At 39.6% G+C, this 24,422-nt stretch overlaps 3 protein-coding genes across 3 annotated transcripts in view; 2 read left to right on the top strand and 1 right to left on the bottom strand.

Moving 5' to 3' along the window:
* Nucleotides 1-5,569, top strand: part of LOC141440662 (monocyte to macrophage differentiation factor) — a gene marked incomplete in the record, with an annotated part of 33,642 nt that extends 28,073 nt beyond the window's left edge. Inside the window, 1 exon segment of the mRNA XM_074105185.1 lies at nt 758-5,569. Within this exon segment, the coding sequence (XP_073961286.1) occupies nt 758-946 (189 nt within the window).
* Nucleotides 5,566-7,900, bottom strand: ArgRS (arginine--tRNA ligase-like protein). Its single transcript, XM_074105184.1, has one exon. The coding sequence runs from the start codon at nt 7,738-7,740 to the stop codon at nt 5,692-5,694; it is 2,049 nt and encodes a 682-aa protein (XP_073961285.1). The 5' UTR covers nt 7,741-7,900; the 3' UTR covers nt 5,566-5,691.
* A 522-nt stretch (nt 7,901-8,422) lies between these two features.
* LOC141440660 (protein KATNIP homolog) lies at nt 8,423-24,344 on the top strand. The gene is made up of 15 exons (XM_074105183.1): nt 8,423-8,788; nt 9,971-10,069; nt 10,770-10,873; nt 11,490-11,660; nt 12,162-12,463; nt 13,019-13,198; nt 14,133-14,270; nt 14,792-15,050; nt 15,410-15,640; nt 16,233-16,410; nt 16,714-16,910; nt 17,856-18,000; nt 18,381-18,474; nt 19,721-19,836; nt 21,817-24,344. Exons 1-15 carry the CDS (start codon nt 8,703-8,705, stop codon nt 21,926-21,928), a joined length of 2,412 nt encoding a protein of 803 aa, XP_073961284.1. The 5' UTR covers nt 8,423-8,702; the 3' UTR covers nt 21,929-24,344.
* The last annotated feature ends 78 nt before the right edge of the window (nt 24,345-24,422 follow it).

Below are 24,422 nucleotides of genomic sequence, written 5' to 3'. Positions count from 1 at the left end.
AAGCAAGCTCTGCGCATTTTTAACTGGAAACTGGAAATAATCATTTGTTTTAGGTAACAGACAGATAGAGCTGCTTTCACATTTATTATATTAGTTAGTAAGGATTTAAAAAATAAAACACGTTTTAAATAGAGAATTCTCGCGACCAATACCGCCCGAGATTAGTTTGGGTCACGACTCGAGGTCAAGAAACGCTGTTCTATAGTGTGATATGTGGTGGTCTAGGGATCAAATTGGTTGACTGTACGCTATAGATATTTTTGAGCACCTAGACCAGCGGTTCTTAACCTTTTTAGCTGGCGCCCCAAAGAATAAATATAATTAAAACTGGTGACCTAAAACTACCGCTAAAATTGACGTCATTATAAAAAATGTAACATGAAAAAATTTTTTTTTAGCACATGCTTTAATTACCGAATTTCCGCGACTCATTCCAAAACCACACTCGGCCTTATTCTGGGTCGTGACCCGGTTAAGAAACGCCTACCTAGACAGCTCCAATGCTAAGGTTGCGTTTCCACCAGAGATGTGCGAGGAAAGTGTTTTGTCATGAACCAATAGAAACGCTTTGTTTACCTATCCTCGTACAGCACCGCTCAGCTGAGCTGAGCTAGGTAAATGAAGCATTACTAGGTTCACGAAGAACATATTCCTCGCAACACATCCATCGCACAGTTGAAACGTAGCCTTATGCTGTTCACTAAACCTATAACTATTTAAATAAATAAAAATGCTAATGATGACTTTTGTATTCCAGCAACACCTGCCAGCCATGCCGGATCTAAAGCTGGGCGGCATGCTGTACCTAGTCGGAGTGTTCTTCTTCAAATCCGACGGCCGCATCCCCTTCGCTCACGCCATCTGGCACATCTTCGTCGCCCTCGCTGCCACGGTCCACTATCTGGCCATACTCCGCCATCTCTTCCCAGAACTAAGAACACAATGAAGACTGCCCCATTACCCTATTGAATCTCTTAGCTCTCTAACGCTATTTTTGTACCCGACAAAAGGCCGCAGATTAAATAATTCGCCGGTGCCGGTTCATCTTTTTGTACGGTCATTTGGTCTGCGGTTGAGCTAGGTCACCGACTTTAGGATAGTATAGTGTCTCTCTATTAGGTAGTGATATGAATAGCTAAAATGCCAATGTCCGTAATGAGTTGTACGCCTTCCTGTAATTTTGTGGATGGTATGCCAAATTTAGTCCCCCAGACGGAATAACATTTCCTACGTCAAAATCCATACTAATATTATAAATGCGAAAGTGTGTTTGTATGTTTGTGTGTTTGTCCGTCTTTCACGCCGTAACGGAGCGACGGATCGACGTGATTTTTGGCATAGAGATAGTTTATGGGCCCGAGAGTGACATAGGCTACTTTTTATCCCGGAAAAATGCACAGTTCCCGAGGGAACAGCGCGCGATAACCGAATAACACGCGAGCGGAGCCGCGGGCAAAAGCTAGTAAAAATATAATCATGATGTTTGTCACATGGACTCGTAAGTGAAAATAACCTTTGGTGTTTTAAGCCATACAATTGATAGTGTACGATCAAGGACTTTATTTCATGAGCCACCATGGAACCATTTCACAGTAAACATCATAGTGAAATCGACTTTTCCTTTGAAATGGTTCCATAATGGCTCATGAATTGAAAGTCCTTGACCGTACATTAGGGCGGTAGGTAAAGTCATTTCTTGATGGACTAACAGGTCCTGCCAACCTATTCAATGTAAGGTAACTGAATCGCGTACCAGGGTGCGACCTTTTCACAATCAATTTCGCTATGATTTCTTTGGCAGATGTATGAAATGTCCAATGATATCAGAGGCACAAGACCTTGGTGCGCTCAGTTTCTTTGACTGTATGTATATTGTCACGTTGTTAGAAGGATATTAGGAACTAATATCGTTATCTCCGGATCTGACCTCTTGATAACATATGATAAGATGGAGTACTTTAGTAAGCCAGTTTAGCGAGGCGTACGGCTCATTATCCTAATGTCACTGACGGTAAGGTTATTTATTATAAATATGGCATGGAACATTCGGCCAAATAACTATAAGCGATCGAATCGTCTGTATATTTTGTTAAATATTGTTAAAAATGTACTATTGTTGTAGTGTTTGTAGTCTTATCTCTGAATCTCGAGACCAATTCAACCCTTTTAGAGACTTTAACGTGTATTGGGGTGTTTTAGAAACATTTATATACCTTATACGATCCAGTTTTTCAGCGTAGTCTTTTATACGTCGATGTGAATTTTCCTTAGAGCGTTCTCTACACATCTAATACGTATTAGCGTAGCTAGTTCGGTGTATGTCTCTTGAGTGAAATAGGTTAATATTAAGGAGTCCAGATGTTTTCCTACCCGTCTGTCTTTTATTTATTTTGCTTGTAATTATTAAGAATTGCTCAATCTTTTAAGTGAATGAAGTGATGTTAATTAGGTCCCAAATTAAATTGAAAGTTTTGCTTGAGTATAATTTAAAATTCCTGTAAATAATGTTGATTACTAAATGTTTACTATTGGTGGTGTTCAATGGCAGTTAGTCTTACTATTCTGTGATGCATTGTTTGTGAAATATCTTGGTGAGTGACAACACAGTAGTCCAAACAATCGAGCGTGTTCCAAACTAGGGCGGAGCGACGTGTTTCGTGCACTCTTCTAAACAATTGATAGTGCGATTACCTTTGACATTACGAACGTACTTGACACTTGCCCGACCAAATTTCTTTCGATGCGCTTCCATGGAGCTAGGGCGGACTGGACATCTGAAGAATGGACCAAACACATTAGTTTAAGTCTACGTCGCATTGGCCCATTATAAGAGGAGCAAGTTAGACGTAAATTTCAATTAAAATAAGTGATCGGTCTAGTTCTACATTTCGCGCTCCGTTCTATGAAAACGCATCCTAAAGCATGGTTATCTTACATTTTTAAACGTACTTGCAAAGTTCCCAAGATTACATGCTTCGGTTTTCTAGTTTATGTATCAACTTTTTCTATTTTTAAATTACATAAAAAGTGGATACTTATATTAGGTCACCGACACGGTGTACAGTCGAATGATGTTTCAATCTGGTGGAAATAAAATGACGTCTCTCTTGCTCATTGTATAACCATGAAAAATGGAAATGCAAATTATTAAAAAAAATACTAACATACAATTTAAATATATGCGATCTCAATTTGATTACTTGTACCTAACCCTGATGGGAATCTTCCCTTAGTATTTTAATGTAGGTATCCAAATATATACCACCATTGTACCGAAAAGCGGAAATTGAAAGTCTACAGTAATATCTAGTCATTATTTGCTCCAATATATTCGCAAATTAGTTCTGAACTGTGATCACTACTAGATGACGTATTTTATTTTGCTACAGGACATTTTTTATTTACTTATTTATATGATATAATCTCTACATCGTAGAGGTGACAATGTAACAGAGCGGGAAATAGCAAATTTAGGACGCAGTTAGTCACAAGACGTCGAGTTTAGTTAAATAAGATTAGTAATAAAAAAACAAATGTTAATCTGTTATTGCGATTTAATTTATATTTTATTTAGCTGTTTCCAAATGTCATAAATTATTGCCGGTTATTCAAGGTTGTAACAGGGTAATTTGGTATTAATAATACGAATTACTATTGGATTGCACAAAATTGTAAGAAGTTTTGATTGTACCATGTTTGGTAATGGTTTTATGGATTCGCTATCGTAAATTATGATCGTGAATGTTTTTAGAGTAAGTAACAATTTTCGTTCGAAAGGGGTTCTTCTAACTTAGTGGTTGAAATAAAATATTAGAAAAATCTACTATTTTCAACTACTTACACCTTATACAGTGAGCAAAGTATTATAGGTATATAATATAACATTGAAAAATAATTCTTTATTTTGTAATTTCTAATCTCCCGATGTACCTATTTCGAGTCTGTAGCCTTGCAAGTAAATTTATATACGAATCGTACCTACTCTACGTAAATCTAATGAAGCTATTAAAAGCTAATCTTTTAATCAGCTTTGGCTATGATTTGTAATATAAAATACAATTATATGTTCTTGTGAGCAAAAATTTTATCAAAAATATCTGAACACGCTTCTACGCCGTTAACAACAGAGTCGTGTTCAGATATTTTTGATCAAAATTTTCCTCACAAGTTTATGAACTCGACTGTACCTACTTTACCTGTATGAGGTACGTAGAGTTGATAGAATTAATTAATTAGCTTATCGTTTAATCGTACATTTTATTAACCTAACGTGCAATCAAAGTAGAGATCTGAGCAGATATAATATATGTAAAAAATACTCTGAAACTTCATCTAGTGTCTGTACAAGATCTGTACCTATTTGTCGCTGAAATATTGCTAAATAATTAAAAATACAACAGAAAATTATCGAAGGCTTTAGAGTGACGAGGTACTAAATAGGATACAGAAGTTCAAAAATATGGATCCGCGCAAAGCTATAAAAATATATTAACATTATCGCTACAGTAATAACTTTTTGCTACTTTTTGGCGAACATAGTATTGGCGACACTCACTGTATTAGATTAGATCATAAATACCTTTACACTTTATTACCTTGTCACTGTAAGCCTTTTAACAATTTTATATTGAATTCCAAACATGAAGTGATGGCGACAAGGTAATAAAGTGTAAACATATCTTTGACATGTGTACAGTCAACTGATTTGATTTCTAGGCCACCACAGAACCGTGTCGCAATGACATTTTACGTCATGCGATGAATATTGTTATGGACAAATAAAATTATTTACTATGATAAGGTTCCCTTGTGGCCCAGGAATCAAATTGGTTGACTACTTTTCATTAGGTATTTTTAAATATAGATTAAAACAGACTGTGAACTAGAACGGCAATTGTACCGCATCGCAGTGCAGGCGAGTTGAAAGTTTCATCACAATTTCTCGTTCTTGAACAAGGCACTATTAGCTTGCCACTAACTTCTCTGAACGAAGCGAAGCGAGCGACTGCAAGCAAAGTGCCCATACTAGTGTGCAATATTCCCAGGGCTATGCAAATTGATATTAAATGGAGTGCCATGACATTGACCAAAATAAAAATTTACAGATTTTTTTAGTTACCTTCCATCTACAATGTCTAACTTATTAATTTAACTTTTGTCAGTATATACATGTAGAATCTTTGTCAATAGATTTCCATGTCCCTATTCTGAGCACTTTTTGCATTCCTCCTTTATTTAACTGTTATTAGATACAATCATGTAACTTTTTTTTTAATAAGGACTAGTGTAATACATATATAGCCAATTTAGTGTTAGAAGAAGTAGATGAATGAAAACTTTCCTAATGTAATGTGAGGTGATCAGTTTGATGTATGGTGTATGTATGGTGTTGTTGTAGTGAATAAGATAATATATTCCGAACAGTAGTACTGAGCATCGTCACCCCCAGTGATCCTGTATAAATTTCTATAGTAGTTGTAGCATGTTATTTCGTGAATGTTACCTTTTATAACAACCCACATATAGTTTTGTAGAGGTTTTTGGGAACTCAATAAAATTTTACAATGGATTTAGTGTTTTATTTTCCTTAAATCGTACAAATGGTATTTAAATAGGTAATGAAAATAATGTGATATCCGTAAACTAAGTTTGACTTCACTCAATAAATACCTATAATTAAAATTAATAGAGCTACATTTTGGATACTGTCTTGATGCCCAGAAGATCCAATCCCTTTTCCATTACTCTGGCTGTAGCTTCGCAAAGCATTAGCCTATCATAAAGTATCTTTACGATTTTCCCATCCTTATCTTTCTCAACACAGTAGCATTTGTCATAAAATTCTGTGAATGCTGATGAAATTTCATACAAATACTCGCAAAGACTATGCAAATACAGATCACTGGACACCTTAAGAATTACTTCAGGGAACCTAAGTATCACCTTACCTAGCTTGATCTCTGCCTCATGAGTCAATTTAATTCCTGATTTTTCAACTTGAGATACCAGTGTTTCAACAGAGACCTGTGCTGTACGTGCTATTGAACGAATTCGAGTAAGTGCATAGAGCAAGTATACAGCTGTATTGCCTTTGTCATCCAACATCTTATCAAAAGAAAATATGTAGTCATTGATTCTGTTATGAGACAAGTCGGCGTATTTAATACAGCCGTATGCCACAGCCTCCTGGGCTTGCTTTAGTTCCTCTGGGGTCAACACTTTGTCCCGCCCTTTCTCAACAAGTTTATCTAGAGCTCTCTTTAATCCCTCATCAAGTAAGTCAATTAGTTTAATGGTGTCACCTGACCTGGTCTTAAACTTCTTCTTATCTTCACCCAAAACAACGCCAAAACCGACATGCTCCAGTTTCTGGTCGTTCCTCAAGATCCCAGCGCGTTTTGCACAAGCTTCTATTAAAACAAAATGTCCATATTGACCTACATCTGTCACATAAATAAATCTTTCTCCTTTCTCTTCTTGCACCCTGTTCTTAATAGTAGCCATATCAGATGTATCATATGTATAACCTCCATCAGATTTTACGATGGTTAAGGGGATACCCTCTCGGTTTTCACTACCCCACATGATAAGCCTGCCTTCATCTTCTTCTAATAGATTTAGCTCTTTCAACTCCTTAACAACAACATGCATTCTGGTGTTATAGAATGATTCCCCTCGGTCTATAATGCTGATGTCGAGACGGTCATATATTTTCTGGAATTCTTGACGAGAAACTTCACAAATAAGCTTCCATGCAGCTACATAGTCCGGATTACCAGATTGCAGTTGGACAACACATGCATAGGCTCGTTTTTTGAACACCTCATCTTCATCAAAAAGCTTTTTCGACTCTCTATAAAATGCTTGCAGATCAGATATAGGTGGTGACTCAGTCTTGAAATTTGGAAACTCATCCTGCAAGTGTGCTATCAGCATACCAAACTGAGTGCCCCAATCTCCGAGGTGGTTGATTCGGAGAACATCATGGTTCAGAAACTCTAGTATCCTGCAAATACTTTCTCCAATGATGGTTGACCTCAGATGGCCAACATGCATTTCCTTTGCAATATTTGGAGAGGAAAAATCCACCACAATCCTTTCCCTTTTCACTGGAGGGGGTTTAATGCCGAATCGAAGAATACAAGACAAAATATGCTCTGCAACAGTCTTGTTTAAATGAATGTTTAGGAAACCGGCACCAGCTACCTCAATGCGTTCTATAATAGGCGATGTTGGAGTTTTATTCAAGATGTTGTTGGCTACTTCCCTAGGGTTACTCTTGATGTTTTTAGCTTTAAGCAGTTGGGATATGGGCATAGCTGAATTACATTGGTAGTCACCAAACTTAGGGTTGTTGCCAGAAAGGGAAATTGTAACCGGCGGGTCTTTAAGATCAGGGTAAGCTGATGTAATAGCAATTTCGAATAAATTTTTCAGCTCTTCTAGTAAGCAGATGTTCCCTTCAATAGAGTTGATGTCGGTGATCAGTGTTGGTCGCTTTTTAGGATCTTTTGTTGCTGCTTGAGTAGACCCAAGGCTCTCAGCTTGGATGGCATTTTCCAGTACAGCTAGACGATGCTTCAGCTTCTCGTTGTCCGACAGCAGTTTGTCCAACCGTGGATCTCCCACGTAGCTGAGATCGCCTTTAACAAGTTTATCAAGTTCTTCTTCTATATCCTTCGCATTTTTCTCAGCTTGACGAGTGCGTTCCTCTAGTTTTTTCTGATTTTCATCTGCCATTACAAATGATTACAAAAGGCTGTAATTACCAGAATGTTAAAATAATTGCATCAGTATTTAAGGCAAAGAGTATAAGTATTTAAGAGTATTTAAGGTTATTAGCCGCACGTTGACGTTTACTGACTTGGTGGCCAGTGATGGGACTTGTGGGTAAAGTAAAATAAATAGGTACTGACATTTCTTTGTTTGCTGTCTGATTTTTTCATACAGATGTTATGCTTAGTTAGAAAGAGACAGAAATTAATTTATGATACTGACAGTGACAGTAGCGAAACGTTCAAAAATTCAATGTGATGTGACATTTTGATGTTTCGAACCACCTTCATTTTAGTAATAAAATAAGATTTTATGTAAACTATTTCTTTAGGTATCTTATATTTTTTCTTTTACAAAACAATAACTTAAGTAAGTATTATAGCAGAAGCAGCGGCATAAAATATGCCGACAATACTTGTTGTTGTATGGGTTCATCTCCCTTTGCGTTTTCTTAGAAACATTTAGATAGAATACTTTACAATTTCCATTTTTACAAATGTTTTAAAAATACAAAGTTGTAATTGAATTGAAAATCATTTAAATGCATAACTTTTATGATCATGGAAGTAATGTATGGTTATTTAATATGGCATGAGATAGGTATCTTAGAATTAATGACATCAGTGGCTCGCAAGTGGCACGAAACCAAGCCTAGTCAAAATTAATCAATTAAAAAATATCGTATCTATAGCAACCAAGGTCAAACAAACAGCGGCAAAATATGTTTCAAAAGTGGCAAGTGTGAATAGGGATAATAAATTATTAATAACAGTCATAAAAATCTTATAACCAATTTTACTTATGTAACAAAACATTGTTTTAACGTCACTGTTAAGTACATTTTTAACGTTAGGTTCAAAGGATATAATGCTTTTACAATTTTATTTCTCAATCGAAGCTAAAAGTTGATTTCTGATGGCTGAAGAATGGCACAGCAGCACAAAGCTCTTGAAACGTTTGGATATGCGAGCAAGGACGGCGAAATACCCTTCTGGTTGGAGGACGTTACAAAGTAAGTGTTTTTTTGGTTATTAGTAAAGAATGCATGATTAATGACTACCAGCCTGTATTGCTTTTGCGTTCAATAAAGCAATTTGGGTACAAAGCTCCACTTCCGCGTTTCAAGGTAACGCTTCCGCATTAACGGTTAGGATATACTATTAGAGTTGATAAAAATCTTAACGATTTATTACATCTAAATATCATAATCGATTTAAAAAACGTAAGCTTACTAAAATGTTGGACAACAAAAATGCCCTATTCTCTAGTGTACCTACCTACCTACTCGACGTGTGGGTTGTTGATATTAACATGTTATCTTGCTGGTCGTTGAACGCCTATACTCAGAGCCGTCTTAATACATCGGTCACCCAAATAATTAATTAAATTATATTACTCCAGATATCTTACTATAGTATAGTCAATAGCGAGAACCTACGTACAATTTCCGTAAAAACGACTGATAAGCAAAATTTAAGTACATAGGTACTTACCTACCTACGACAAATAATTTAGCACCTAAACTTTAGGTATTTACCTAAATGGAGCAGGCGAGCCCCCTAATCCAGCCCAGTTAAAATAAATAAAATAAATATAGGTACCTTCTCTTTTTTTCTGTAGTCGAAATGGCAAAAACGGTGAAACCATTATTTTGCCATGAAAAAATATATGTATAAGTGGTTGCCAAAATGGTTCCATACATTGGCACGAAATACATACATAATAGCTCAAGACATGGTCGATGCCGTCGATGTTCAAAGCGTACCGTATGAGGTAAAAGAAGTGACTTTATCATAAATCAAAAAAATCGATGAAAAACCTTAGGGTGTACATTAAAACTAACTCAATATGCCAGTACCTCAACAACTCAGTACCTATTTTTAATGCTCATGACTGCTACAATACAAATGAATAAGTACACTTCTGTAAAAGATAGGCACGTAGGTAGGTATGACAAAACAAGCGCGGGGGATCCGACCTATAAAAATGTCTGGCCAGAGCCAGACTCCCCTCCTAGGCCAGAAGCTTGATATGCCCTTGCCTATAGGCAATTAACTTACGTACCGTGTGTACCGCCCGAACTTTATTGCACGCATCGCCACAGAATAAATAATAGATAACCATGTAGCAGCGTCGTAAATATGTTGTATTTTCCCCACACCTCGTACGATAGCGTGACTTGTTCTTGTTTCAGGGAGATGAAAGAGACGCACATCAAAAACAGCAGCAGCGATTCCTCTCCCACCCTTGAAAAACCCAAACTGAGCATTGGTCATGGCAAACCGCTAAACAGGTAAGTAATGTTTTTTTTTTAAACGTAGGAGTTGTTCGGGTTCGCTAGTCGGTTGAATTTAAAATTGCATCGCTTAGGCTGACCTGACCGTATAGCGAGCTAGCTAAATCCATGCAATTATTTACCTAGATACCTACTTCTAACGCCATAGTAGCCCCGATCCCGATTTTTTTGCATAAAGGACCTGCAGAGGAGACGTTTTGCATGGTTTTGCATATGCAACGTAATTTTGGTGGAGGTGCGTTTTGCGAATAAAACCATAGTTTGGTCTCTGACTCAACCGAAATTTTCCGAAATTCGAATACGTAATATACAGGATGGAGACTTTACTAAGGTATTTTTATGATATTTAGTAAATGACTGGCCACCTATCTCCCGTTTTAGCTTATACTACTTACGGGACAACCTGTATATTTTAGCTACATGTCCTATAACCAAGATAACCACCGAGTGGATGCCCACCAACTCGATGGCGGGATGAACTGGACTACTTCTTGAAGGACTGGCCCTTGTATGCAGGGGACAGAGAGCAGTGGAAGTATTGGGGGGAGGCCTTTGCTCAGCAGTGGGACAGAATAGGCTAACAATAATAATAATAATAATCCTATAAGTATAGTAGTTATTTAAATGCGGTTGGCATTATTAGAATCAAATAGGTTGGTAAGTTTGGTAACTTATTATATGTTCTTACTACTTTTAGATTAACAAGGAGAACTTCTTTGGACACAACGATGGATATGTTAACCAAGTCACAGATACCTCCCCAGGCCCATTCCGCTGGCACTGTACGGTATAACAAAAAAGGTAGATATTTCTACGAAACAATGTGCGAAAGTTTGTAAGTATGTGCGAGCGTGTGTGCGTGCGTTAAATTAACATCCCACTAATATTATAACTGCGAAAGTTTGTAAGTCTGTTTGTTTGTTTGTTACTTCATCACGTCGAAACCACTGAACCAATTTAGATAAAATAAGCGCTACCTAAGTACTATTAATAAGCGCCCACCCGCTCCATGCAAACCGCGTTAGCTATAGCGTAGGCCCTTATAAAGCCTTGTGCAGAAACTAAGTATTATAGGCAAGATCAAATTATTTTATTGTATTTAACTACTTAACAATTCATTTCATTTTTAAGTTAGGTATAAGTCAACGCACGGAAAAAGAGCTCTTGGGTAGCTAGTGGAGGGGATACGTTTGCGCATCTGTCAACTAACAAGCCAATGGCGTGACGGCCGACCGCACGCTCCTACGCACCCTCCCGCGTCCCCCACTGCTCCGCCGCCAATTTGGTCCGTATTTCGCTCACTGCGCAGGTATGTCGCCAGGAGCCCTTTTTACGTGCGTTGATTTGTAGGTACTTGCGTATTTTAACCATTCCATGGATCGTTTTTATATGATCTGATTTTTTTTTCATACCTTAGCCTACACTCAGAACGGTCGACGCAATTATGCCCGTGGCAAACTCGACTGGGGCGACTCTAACAGCTCCAACGACTTCTTGTCGGATCTCCTTCCGCACTACGTGACTCCCCGCCATCGTCGCATGAACGAAGACATCGACCGAGACTTCCATGACGTCATTATGGGCTCCAGTAAGTTGTTTCATCGGAATTCACCAAAAATAACTGGCCAAGTATGCTCACAACTTACCAATAAATAAGTATTTGAAGAATTTTGAATTTGAAGTGCTAAGTAATTCTTACCAAAATGTATGCAGCATTGCAGCGTAAGATCATTTTAGATGCAGACTTTTTTTAATTGATTGTGCTATAAGATCTCTCTCGGTCTTCATATCAAATTTCAAGTACTTACTTTAGGACAACCGATCGGACCTATTATTAATGTCGGTTGCGGCAATTTGTGTGGAAATAGGTACTTTTTACTTATTTGTATGGAATTTCTTAAACGGTTGAGAAGTCACCTCTTATCTTTTTATCAGTAAGTAAATCTTATAGCTGTTAATTAATATTTCAGTCGTTAAAAGTTATCGAGTTTTGTTCCTTTTCTTAACCGAACTACTTAGAACACAAAATATGAGCTAAAATTAAGTCGCAATTTAAGGACATGTTTGCTTTTATATCATCTGTTTCCAGGACAACACGACTATACCACAGGCCAAACTTCTAGCACTAAAACCAGTTCTCCAAACCTTCAGAGCTCAATTAAAAAGTCGTCGAAAACGAATCCACCGAAAAAACCAGCTTCCATGAGTTCAGTCCCGAACGGGAGTTCAAATGTAAAGGAACGGGTCAAAACAGAGTTTGTTATTCCGGAGCTGCCTCAAGGGAGGTTGATGGAAATGAAGATATATTCTAATTGGGGTGACAAGTATTTGGTTGGTCTTAACGGGATAGAGCTGTTCGATTCCGACGGGCAGCTGGTGCATATCGAAAAAGTAAGCCAGACAACACCTCTTAAGTTATGCTTAGTTGATCATATGTCATCTCGTTCTTAATTTTTCTCTATACACCGTGTTATTTTTGATTTCTGTTAACTTTAAGGGAACATTCAACACGTCAAATGAAGTTAATTTCTCTAAGACACTGGTTTAACTCTCGATTGTTTAAAACATAGTCAAGAATTTAGATAATTAGTTTCGCGCCGTAAAACAGTGTAAGGTTCATGATGTAAAACGTTTTAATGATGTCACTCTTATATGTTAAGTATGTCAATGTCACTCGTAAAGTTTGTAAGTTTAATACTTAAGTATGAAAAACAAAAAATATCGTTTTTTTTTATTGGGTCGGGTTACCGGTACTTTCTAAATGAACTGAGCCGTCTGCCGAAGTTAACGGAAGTGAAAAAAAAACACGATGTAGGTAGATGTTATTTGACATAGACCATTGGAGTTAGTTATAATTAAGGAACCCAGCAACGAATATTTAGTTTGCAAAAAGATGAGGAACAAGTTGCATGATTTAGTTTTATTACATCACTCATTTATGTGTAGGTATGGACAGACTCCGAAGCAGGTGATTCCAAGTACGGTCGACCCGAGGCCATAGCAGATGGGGTGGTTCGAACCAGGGATGAGCGACATTATTGGACCGCGCCAGCACCCAGAAGCGCGCCTGTTGTTCTGAGTGTTCTGCTGTCTAGCTGTGCTACCATAGCGCTGCTGAGGATTTGGGTAAGAACTGAGACTCGGAATCACGACAATTGTCACCACTTCTTTTTGTCACACGGTATATTTAGGCTGAGAGAAAGAGATAGTGAGTACGATCACGTGCGCCAAGAGCGTTAAACAATACGGCCATTGGTCTTCTACGATCTCTAACTTTATTTCCAGTTCGATGATGCCATAATGGACAGAGGGCCTACTGCGGAATTCGAAAATCAAAGTTCGTATCCTACCGTCCCTCTCACTCTTGTATTTTCGAATTTCGTAGTAGCCCCGCTGATTGATATGTACTACTTCTTAGTATTAATTACTTAGGTAGTACTTTTGAGTTCCTGATGCGTTATTCTGGTGAATGCTGTGAATTTTTTACTCAGCTGCTTAAACTAGACTATATATATAGCTAAAGTCTATTCGCCGGCAGTTGATAAAAAAGTCAAGCATGAGTGCGAGTGCACTCCAATGCGACTTGCTAATTATTTTTACCAATAAAACAATTACTATCTGTTTGAAACAGAAAACACCACACGAACACACAGTGACACACTGTTAGCGTAGCCCGTTCCAGAACGAAATGGCGTTATTGCCATTGCGTCCGCTAATGCGTATATAGAGGGGGGGGGGGGGCGGGTGGGCCGTGCCCACCCCAGTATGGTCTAGTGCCCACTCCCCACCCATTCGAAATTCTATAATACTGATAGCCCCCCCCCCCTGCGTCCGCTAACTCAACGTTTGTCAAGAACTCAATACCTATACCTGGTCTGGTACGACTGGTACCATGAAATTCAGTTCGCGCGGTCACAAGCGACGCCAGTCACAAAGTTAGCGATAATTAAAAGCGAAAGTCGCTATTCCAAAACTTTGATATTATGCTGAAACAAGGTGCGAAGAAAGAAAGAAAGAGAGAGAGATTTAAGTATATAATGGTGTCTTACAATGCCCGCAGAACTACAACAAGTCGCGCATATACTCGTCGCGTGGGGTGCGTCTGGTGCAGATCAAACTGGACGACCGCGTCGTGTTCCACGGCGAGGTGGCTCGGGCCAGCGGGGAGCTCAAAGGGCTGCTGCCTATGTTTGGTGACGTAAGTTCCTCCTTCAGGTAGTCTCAAGCTTAATCATCAAGTATAATGTTGTACAGTCGAGTTCATAAACTTGTGAGCAAAAATTTGATCAAAAATATCTGAACACACTTCTACGCCACAATAGAGTCGTCTTTCAAATTTTTGCTCACAAGTTTATGAACTCGACTGTACCTATATTGTTAAGCTATAAATAGTTTATACAGAGTTTTCTCTGTTTATTGCGTGTGTGCAAGTTTTTTTGCTGACTGTACTTTTTGTTGACTGGCTTGCTTTGTCATCCAAATTACGTACCCATCCCTACCAAAATTCAAGTCGATGCCATAAACCGATAAAGAGTTCCCTCCAGCGGAGATGATCCTGGCAGCCCACCAAGATTTCACTACATACCATATTATTACGTTCGTGGGGTGGGTTCGTGATTGAAAAGCCCTTTTAACACCGATGAATTTAAATTAAGGATCGTGAACACAAAAATTTCAAGCCGATTAAAAGTTTGTAAAAACTAAGTAATCATTTTCCAGACAATATTATTCACAAAAGACCCTTCGATACTCGAAGCCATAATGGCAAACGACAGAAATTTCCAAGCCCTCATAAGAGACAACGAGCCGAGCGACGTCCCCACAGACAAGAGGCCTCCGACTGCAGACAGGAGGGAAGGTCCCAGCCCAGAGAAAGAGAACCAGTGGGAACTGGAGAAGGAGTTCAAATATGTGGCCAAGAAGATCAAGCTGACGCTCATGTCTACTTGGCGGCAGAGGAATCTTATTGGACTAACAGGTACGCTTTTGAAACTAAGTAACTGCCAAGTTGATTGACTTAAAGTTAAGTACCAAGAAAGTTCTTCGACCAATCAAACCAAAATGTACAATTCAGTTTTGGATGGGTTCATTCAATTCAAAATGTTAATAAATAAATAGTTACTTGGCCAGCTACTGCTACTACAAATATCTACTTAAGCTGAAGGGCTCAATGTGAACTCATGCATGTGAAACAGTTGAAATAGCAAGTTGTCATTTATTTTGGTCTTCCCTTTAGCATCTCACCTTCAAGAACAATTTTGAAACAGTCGTGTTCTGCTCTTTAAGAAATCTGATCGTCTTTCGTTGCTAAGTATCTTGACTTGATTAATCCTGCAGGAATCGAAATCATGTGCTACAGCGAGCCAGTGCCCATTCACCGCGCTTACGCGTACACCTCACATATTTCCAATGAACACGCGGACTCTGGCAAGTTCCTCGAGTGCAAGAGTCTCTTCAACGGGAACAACATCTCCACAGAGTTTGAAGACATGTGGTGCACCAACTTTGTGGCTGGAACCATGTTCTGTCATATCATTATGGAGCTGCATGAGCCGAGGGAAATCACGTGTGAGTTTAAAGATCCTTGGCTCATAAGTTCATAACATAGTTTTTAGGATTTCATACCTGGAAGGGTGACAAACGGAACCCTGTTAATGTCTTCATATTCACTGTCTTTCCGACCGTCATAAGATTTATCTCAAGAAAATTTGTTGAACTGTAAGTATACGTGTTGTGTGTACTGTTACTGCATTAGATTTTTTTTATAGATACGGCCGTATAGGTATAACAACGTATATTTTGACGTACCTACCTACATTTTTTTTTACATAAAACTGATCCGTGTTTGATCCCTATCTCATCTCATGAAAAGTGCAGATGAAGTAAAGGATGCACCTCACTAGTTCAACTCAGTAACATTTAACTACATTAGTTATATACTTATTGGCTTTGCCATTTTGGGGGCCATCGTATGTCACAATAATTTCGATCATATTTAGACCCCATTTTGTTTGCGTCCCAAATTCCAAGACTCCCTCGCCTCCTAAAGTGTGACGTAATTTATAAGAATGGTCCATGGCAAAAGATATTGCAAGAAAATCTCAATTTGATTGGTTTATTAAGTCTCCAAAAACCTACTTCAATTGACAAATAAACGCAGGCATCCGCATTTGGAACTACAACGCCAACGTAGACCTGTCTTACATCGGCGCCAAGCACTGCCGCGTGTGCCTGGACGGCGCGCCGCTGAGCTGCCGGCCGCTGCTGCTGCGGCGCGCGCCCGGCGACACCTGCTACGATTACGTGCAACAGCTGGACCTCCAGGCGGTCGATGACAGGTGAGAAAGGGATACTTGGGACTGTGGTACTATGAGGACATTATACATACCTATAAACATCCAACAACGCCAAAGTAGACTTGTTCTACATCGCCCACTACAACGCCATCGAAGACATGTGTGTGTTGAAGAGAATATTTTTAGCTTTAATAACTTATCATATTTTTACGGGTAACTGAACACGTGCCCATACCTTACCCAACCTTTTAATAGGGTTCCTAAAGAGACCATTTATAGTTTCACCATCAGTCCGCGGTTTCCTAACCAATTTCTAGCCCTGTATTTTTTTTATTAACCCTGCAGATTGGGAACCGTTCAAGAGTCGAGCAGTGTCCGTGCCGAGAGCGTCCCATACAGCAGCGGGCTGGGGTCCGCAGCGCCCACAGGCTTCGTGCTCCAGATCAGCATATTCTCCACGTGGGGAGACGCGTACTACGTGGGGCTGACCGGCGTCGAGTTGTATGATCCCATGGGGAACCTCATACCTGTTACAGAGACTAGTGAGTATCCACGATTTGGAAGAACTCTGTGTAGTATCTCTGTAGTTTTGTGTCCTAAATTTCGTGAAGCCCTATCGTGGCACACCACACATTCATCATCGTCCCAGCCTATATACATCCCACTGGGCCTGGCTGGGCCTTTGCCCAGTAAACGCTTCCCCTTCTCCTTCCACTCGTCCTTGGCTTCGGCAAGACTCCGGTTAAAGTCGCTCTAATTTGTCCCGCCACCTTTTAGGCCTACCTCGGCTCCGCTCCGGTGCCCGTCGCATGGAACCTAATCAGCAGTGGCGTAGCTATCGTAGGGTCACTTGGTGCAGTGCACCAGGGCCCTGGAGCTCAAGGGGCCCTCTAACCTAAGCTTTGAAAAGAGGCTCGAGCCTACTAGGGATAAGTTCAACTCACTGTATCCTATTCTTATTCCTATCTATAATTTTGAAGGGCAATATAAGTTAAAGCTATGTACGTGTAAAGAGGGGGTGGGCCCAATTCTTCCTCCACCTAGCTACGCCACTGCTAATCAGTGGTGATTTTGGCCCAGCGATTCGGATACATCCGGCAGAGATGTTCTGCGCAGTCCCAAAGTTCAAGCAAGAGCTTACAATTAGATAATTTATTGAATCAGGTGTTAGGTACTTTGCGGAGGTCCAATGAAACTGAAACAATTGCTTGCTCACCCGCGACCGTATGATAGGTAGCTAGTTTATGAAAGAAATGAGTATTGCTCTGAAGATGAGCAGATTGAGTCTGAAACTCGTCAATGTAGTGTGGTGGTGATAGATGCGTTAGGTGACTTGTGTGTGTTCTTGCAGTGTGAAGGTGAAGGAACTGCATGAACAGAACACGCATTTCTTGCATATTAAACGTAGCTATCATAAGGTCGCGGGTGAGCAAAGTACCTAATTGTTTCAGTTCATCAAAAACTTAGAGGTTTATGGTACCTTACAGATGTGTGCGCGCACCCAGCGAGCGTGAACGTGTTGGATGCGCGCGCGCACGACGTGCGGACCCCTGACAAACTGATCGACGGGAACAACGGCGCCGACGCCGCGCACTCCTGGCTCGCGCCCATCCTGCCTCACACGCTCAACAGGTAACATGTGCAACGTAGGTAATGAAGGCCACGATTTTCCTAAGTAATTTTTCGGAATATCCATGGGAATTTCAATTCGACTGGACCAGATCTAATGGTTATCGCGAGAAAAGCCGCGGGTAAGGGCAAGTATGACGCCCAGCTTACAAGTTAATTACAGGATTCCTATTATTAATTCGGGGGGGGTACTGTTTCGTCAGATTGTCTCTGTCATATTCCCGAAAAAAGTTAAACAATTGCCAAATAATAGACATGATTGAATAAAATTTGCGTTAAAAGTAGATGACAGGATTTATTTAGGTGTCTGATTCATTATTTGTGAGATTTGTCTTATTAATATATACGTAAGTATAATGTTTATGCCTGTCTATCTCCTGCAGGGTATTTTTTGTGTTTGACGCACCGGTATCAATTTACGGCATGAAGATTTGGAACTATGGCAAAACTCCTTCCAGAGGCGTCAAGGAATTCGGGGTGAGTTAGCTAGCTAGTCAGCTCTTGGAATAAATATTCCGCAACTGCGTGGGAGACTCTTCAGATGTCAAATGCGTTCTGATTCGAAGTATGTGCCATGGTATTGTTGTATTTGTAGTGCTCAAAATGACGTAATAGGTACACTCTGATTACCTTGGTTGGAAAGGTATTTTAGATCATTTTGAGTGCCACAAAAGCTTATCAACTTATGCTGCTGACTGTACGGTCAGGGACTTTAATTCATGAGCCACCATGGAACCATTTCACAGTAAACTTCATAGTGATATTGCATTAATTAACTTACTTTTCCTTTGAAAAGGTTCCATGGTGGCTCATGGAATAAAGTCCTTGACTGTACCTGCCAATATTTTGTTAATCTGTCCTATAAATATAACATTGCATAGCGATAATAACGACGACGACTGGGTAGCTGCCAGGTGCTTAGATAAATCTGAATGCGAAGCTTGAGGTCCCTGCAGGCAGGGCTACTACGAAACTCGAAACTCGAAGTTCGTGTCATGCGGTCCCTCTGACACTTATACTGTTTAATACGAGAGCGAGAGGGACGGTACGATACGAACTTCGAGTTTCAAGTTTCGTAGTAGCCCTGCTGGTTCGATCCTCGGCAGATATTTTTATGGGCCCGGATTGCTACCACCATCTTGCTCGCTAATCCTGCCGTGAAGCAGCAGTGCTTGCACTGTTGTTTCGGCGTGGAGAGTAAGACAGCCGGTGAATTACTGGCACTTGAGGTATCCCATCTTAGGCCTCTAGGTTGGCAACGCATCTGCAATACCCCTGGTGTTGCAAATGTTTATGGGCGGTGGTGATCTCTTACCATCAGGAGACCCACTTGTTCGTTTGCCATCCAGTTAAATTAAAAAAAAAAACCTAATTGGGATGTTCGTTCTCGGGTTTCGGGTGTTTAGTTAATTTGTATTTAAGTAGGTATGTACTCGTATTTTTCTTAATTATGTCTCTTGTCTAGTACTCAACACACTCATAACACAAGCGTAGTTGTTGTAGGTCAATTGGTGTTAAGTGTCCCTTGTTTTATTTTTTAGTCCATTAGTGTCCCACTGCTGGTCAAAGGTCTTTTTCCCTGCCAGCGTCTACTTGATATGTGTCCAAGTCGTCCCGCCATCTCCTCTTCGGTCTACTGCCTCTGTTTCAATATTTATTATTTACTTAATAGTACCTATTTACGACTGTCATCTAACGAATAAATTTCGTTTATTGTTTTCAGGTTTTAATCGACGATCTGTTGTTATACAACGGAACCCTGGAGTGCGCGAAGCATAACGAGACGCCGGCTCCGCAGTGGATATGCTTGCAGAACAGCGAGGACAATTTGACGCCCAGGTTGGTACAAGTTAACTAAAAGATTCTTATTTCGTCAGATTAATTCGTAGGGTACTTGATCGTCTGATTCTGGTGTCCGAATCATTATTTGTTTGGTTTTTACTTATTATTAATTTTTTTTGGTGGTTTTAATTCATAACAATGAAAATAATTTTTTTTGGTTTATATGATTCCTAACTTTTGAAACAAACAGTCGATTAATTTGACAAATAAGTGCTGTCATACCTATTGCCATACAAAATCTATTGGGCAACCGTGTTTCGATAGCTAATAAAAAGTACGTGGGTGAAAAAAAAATTCTAAACAGTAAAATATTTGGCACGTAAGTATTTTTTATTTTGTCAATCAAACAAAAGATTACAAAAATTAAGCGCGTCAAAGCTCGTGAGTGGTAGGCCCGAGACGTTACGCTGAGGGACACTTTAACAAGGCGTGACGACACGAGCCCCCACTCGACACGCGGAACTTTACTAGCTAAGTTATTTCACATTTATTTGACACACACACACACACACGCACGCACGCACACGCACGCAAGCACACACACACACACACACACACACACACACACACACACACACACATACAAACATCAGGCAGGCATATGTATTCCCAAATGGGGTAGGCAGAGCACACGAAACGTTGCCGTTTCGGAGCCACTTTTAGCAATGGTATACCTTAACCTATATCCTCAGTTAATTAACAAGAGAAAAAATACGTCGTGCAATATTTTCTGATAATCTATGACATACCTATTCGATTTTTTAGGACATTAGTGTTGATTGGTGGTGCCATCTACCCTCTTAGAGATGTAGTGAGTGAATAATGTTTTGCCGTCGTATTTTGTCGGAAAAGTTCGTATTTTTCTTTCATTCTCAACTAGCTTACAGTACGATTACTTGGAGTTAACACTTGACAGATGGGCGTGCCTTCAGTCAATTTTCAACTTTGAGATCTTACAAATAAAATAGTTTTTTCATAATCTGTAAACGTGGGTAGCGGTATACTAAAAATGGCTTTATTTGTATGACGTCAAAGTTGAAAATTGACTGAAGGCACGGCCCATCTGTCAAGTGTTAACTCGAATTAATCAAACTGTACATTACTCATGTTAACTGAGGCTAATTGAAAAAGCAAGATAAATACGTTACTTATCCGACAAAATTCGATGGCAAAACATTATTCACTAGGTCTGGCCCTATACCCTCCTGAGGTTCAAAGTGATAATACTAGTACATATTGTTAGCAATAGAATTTATTTCTTTTGAAAAAGGAAAAGTGTCATTTTCTCTGTATCATTCAAATTTACAAAAAAAAAACGATGTTATCTATGAGACATTAAGGTTTAATTTTCAATGACAATTTTTGTTGTATAGTGGGTCGCGCAGGGGGATACTACGAAGTGAAAAATTCGAACTTCGTATGTTGCCGTCCCGCTGGCGCTTATTTTATTTAATAGGTGCAGGTCCATGCAGGTGGTTGGACCTTGTGCAAGGTCCGCCTGGATTGCTACCACCATCTTGCTCGCTAATGCTGCCGTGAAGCAGCAGTGTTTGTACTGTTGTGTTTCGGCGTGGAGAGTAAGACAGCCGTTGAAATTACTGGCACTTGAGGTATCCCATCCTAGGCCTCTAGGTTGGCAACGCATCTGCAATACCCCTGGTGTTGCAGGTGTCTATGGGCGGTGGCGATGTCTTACCATCAGGAGACCCACTTGCTCGTTTGCCATCCAGTCAAATAAAAATAAAAAAGTACGAGAATGAGAGCAACGGTACTACGATACGAACATTTTCGAATTTCATAGTTAGCCAGGGCCAGGGGGGGGGCCCTATACCTACTGCTAGGTGAGTGCAAAATTCGAACTTCTTGTCTTGCCGTCCCGCTGCCGCTTATATTATCTAACACGAGAGTGAGCGGGGCGGTACGATAAGACCTCGATTTTCGAATGTCGTGGTAGTCCCCTGTACGGTTATGTTGCAGTCCGCCGTCGTCGGGCGCGCCGCGCAGCACGACGAGCGGGTCGGGCGGCGCCGCCGACCCCGCCGCGCGCCCGCACACGAGCGTCCACGCCGCAAGGCTGCACAGGCACTAAACAACTCGACGGTCTTATTACAGCGTTTATTTGGGTGACACTCTTTCCCGGCCCGGATACCGGCCCTGTTTTTTGTGTACACGCCCATAGAAACTGACATGAGCTTCTATGGGCGTGTACACGAAAAACAGGGTCGGTATTTCCATGTCGGTATTACCCGTTTATTATATGGCACATTTTGTTGACATATGGTAGAAGATCAGAGATCGCCCAAGACCGGGTAGAGTGGAGGACATGGGGGGAGGCCTTTGCCCAGCAGTGGGACACCTCTACAGGCATCTAAATAATAATAATAATATGGTAGAAGATTCTGTTACAATTTCCAGAGGCCTTATTGTCTAACACAATTTGAATCATAACCGTTTTCACCTAAGGTTATCTAGTAGAAGTACAGGAAGTCATGTAATAAATAATAAATCCGGATAACTCACGTCTGCAGGAACAAAGAAGGAACAGGTAGTGTAAAAAAAATATTGAAAATATCATCAAATTCGCCCATTAAAAATGTGACCACGAAAATTGAGGCGATTGAAACGCTCTCATCATGCACTTCACTACTATAGATTGACACACAAATATTTTGTGACGAGAGTTCGATTTGACTTATCTTAAATTTTTACCGCAGAACTAATATTAGGAATGAACTATAAACTTACTTTGTTAACAATGTGTGTTATTGCAGCTCCTCCGCCTCCACACTGGGCAAAACAATTGTTTATAGTTAATTGATAAATTAAATAATAAGAATAGAAATTGTATCATGTGTATTTTCCTCCACAAACGATGTCGCCATTTTCTCATCTAAAACAAAAGCGCCGCAAAAATGCGAAACATAAGGGTACCAAAGTCGAATCTTTGTCAAGATTTATGTGGTCAATATGCCTGAGGGTTAATTTTTCTTTCTATTTTTGGATAGCAAATGTTACGAAGTTGTCAGTTTAGTTCACAATCAAATTAACTGAAAACGTTGAAAAATTTACATCATCCCCATCGTATGCGGGACCGGTTTTACAATTTGACACCCATTCGGAATCGGTGTAAATTATTTTTGACCTATGTTTTACAGCAGTAAAGTAGCAAAAATTGAGTAAAATGTGAGCATAGTAGCTTTGGAACGGATACGTGCTAAAGCAATTCATGAACTGGCGCGGATGTAGTTATATTATAACCTTTTGCCTACATCAGGGCTTCGATTGGATGAAAGGAAATACTTTATTCGTATGCGATAGTGTTGATTTAATTTTTTCTTTGGAAGTTTTAAGTTAGAATTTGTAAATAACTTGAAATCGAGGTAAAATCATTGAATACACACTAAAATGTCCCAACTAATAAAATTAATTGTAAAGTTAGGATTTCGTACTTCATTACTAGGTTATACTAAAATGGCATGTAAAATGAAGTATGTATAATGTAAAAATGTGATGGTTGCATAGTCTAGTGGTGTCTACAAAACAATTTATAAGGTCCTTGGAGCAGTTATTTTTAAGCCAATAGTAAAGTATTCTACACATAGTTCAAATCGTAATACAGTAGACTGCACGAGCCAAATAAACAATTTCAATGAAATGTAACATAGATTATTAATGTAACTAACGAAAATATTGTTATTTTAGTATAAAATAATATAAATTCTTCTAGTCAAGTTGTCCCGCCGTGTTAATGTACAGTCGTCGTCCTAGTTTAAATTTGTCGTAATTTACATCATGTATCGTCTTGTCCATTTAGAGTTTTTGTACCAAAAATAAAGGAATGGTTTTTAATTCATCGTTTTATTCTTTACACGGACCATGATTTTCTCAGTTTCTGCTAAGTAAGATGAGATTTAACACCTTGCCTGTCCGGGAGTCCCCATATTGGCTCAAGAAGTTTTTTTTTCCACTATGGGTTCACAACTTCAAACTGTTCCCAAAGTGGAAGCAGACTTGGACGTGTGACTTTGTCCAATAATTTTGCTTGGGAACAGTGAATTTGTTAATTTTTCAAGTATTATACAAATCTAATCTAATGATGATGATGTCCTCCATTTGGTGGCGAACAATCGATCTGGCTTGGTATTAAAACGCGTGTACAAGTCAACGCACGTAAAAAGAGCTCTGGGTGGCTAGTGGAGGGGATACGTTTGCGCATCTGTCAACTTACAAGCCAGTGGCGTGACGGCCGCGCGCACGCTCCTACCTAGTAAGCAAGTCCGTATTTCGCTCACTGCGCAGGTATATCGCCAGGAGCTCTTTCTACGTGCGTTGATTTGTACACGTATGACGTATGTATCAGTTTTAGCCGCGCGCCCAGGTACAGTCAAGGAATTTAAATCATGGGCCACCATGGAACCTTTTCAAAGGAACTCATTACGACTTTCCTTGTTAATTAATGCGATGTCACTATGACGTTTACTGTGAAATGGTTCCATGGTGCCCAATGAATTAAACTCCTTGACCGTTCGTTATAAAAAAAAAATAACGACAAGCTTGATTAGCACTTCTCAATTATCGACTGA

Source organism: Choristoneura fumiferana, chromosome 23, assembly GCF_025370935.1.
Source record: "Choristoneura fumiferana chromosome 23, NRCan_CFum_1, whole genome shotgun sequence".
Taxonomy (NCBI): Eukaryota; Metazoa; Arthropoda; class Insecta; order Lepidoptera; family Tortricidae; genus Choristoneura; species Choristoneura fumiferana.
Note: the sequence above shows the minus strand (reverse complement) of the source record. Positions and strands in the feature narration are given on the sequence as shown.

Coding starts and splice junctions, on each gene's coding strand:
- ArgRS (XM_074105184.1), bottom strand. CDS start 7,740: ATGGCAGATGAAAATCAGAAAAAACTAGAGGAACGCACTCGTCAAGCT.
- LOC141440660 (XM_074105183.1), top strand. CDS start 8,703: ATGGCACAGCAGCACAAAGCTCTTGAAACGTTTGGATATGCGAGCAAG. Junction 11,661..12,161: donor TGACGTCATTATGGGCTCCA/GTAAGTTGTTTC, acceptor ATCTGTTTCCAG/GACAACACGACTATACCACA. Junction 15,051..15,409: donor GAATCTTATTGGACTAACAG/GTACGCTTTTGA, acceptor TTAATCCTGCAG/GAATCGAAATCATGTGCTAC.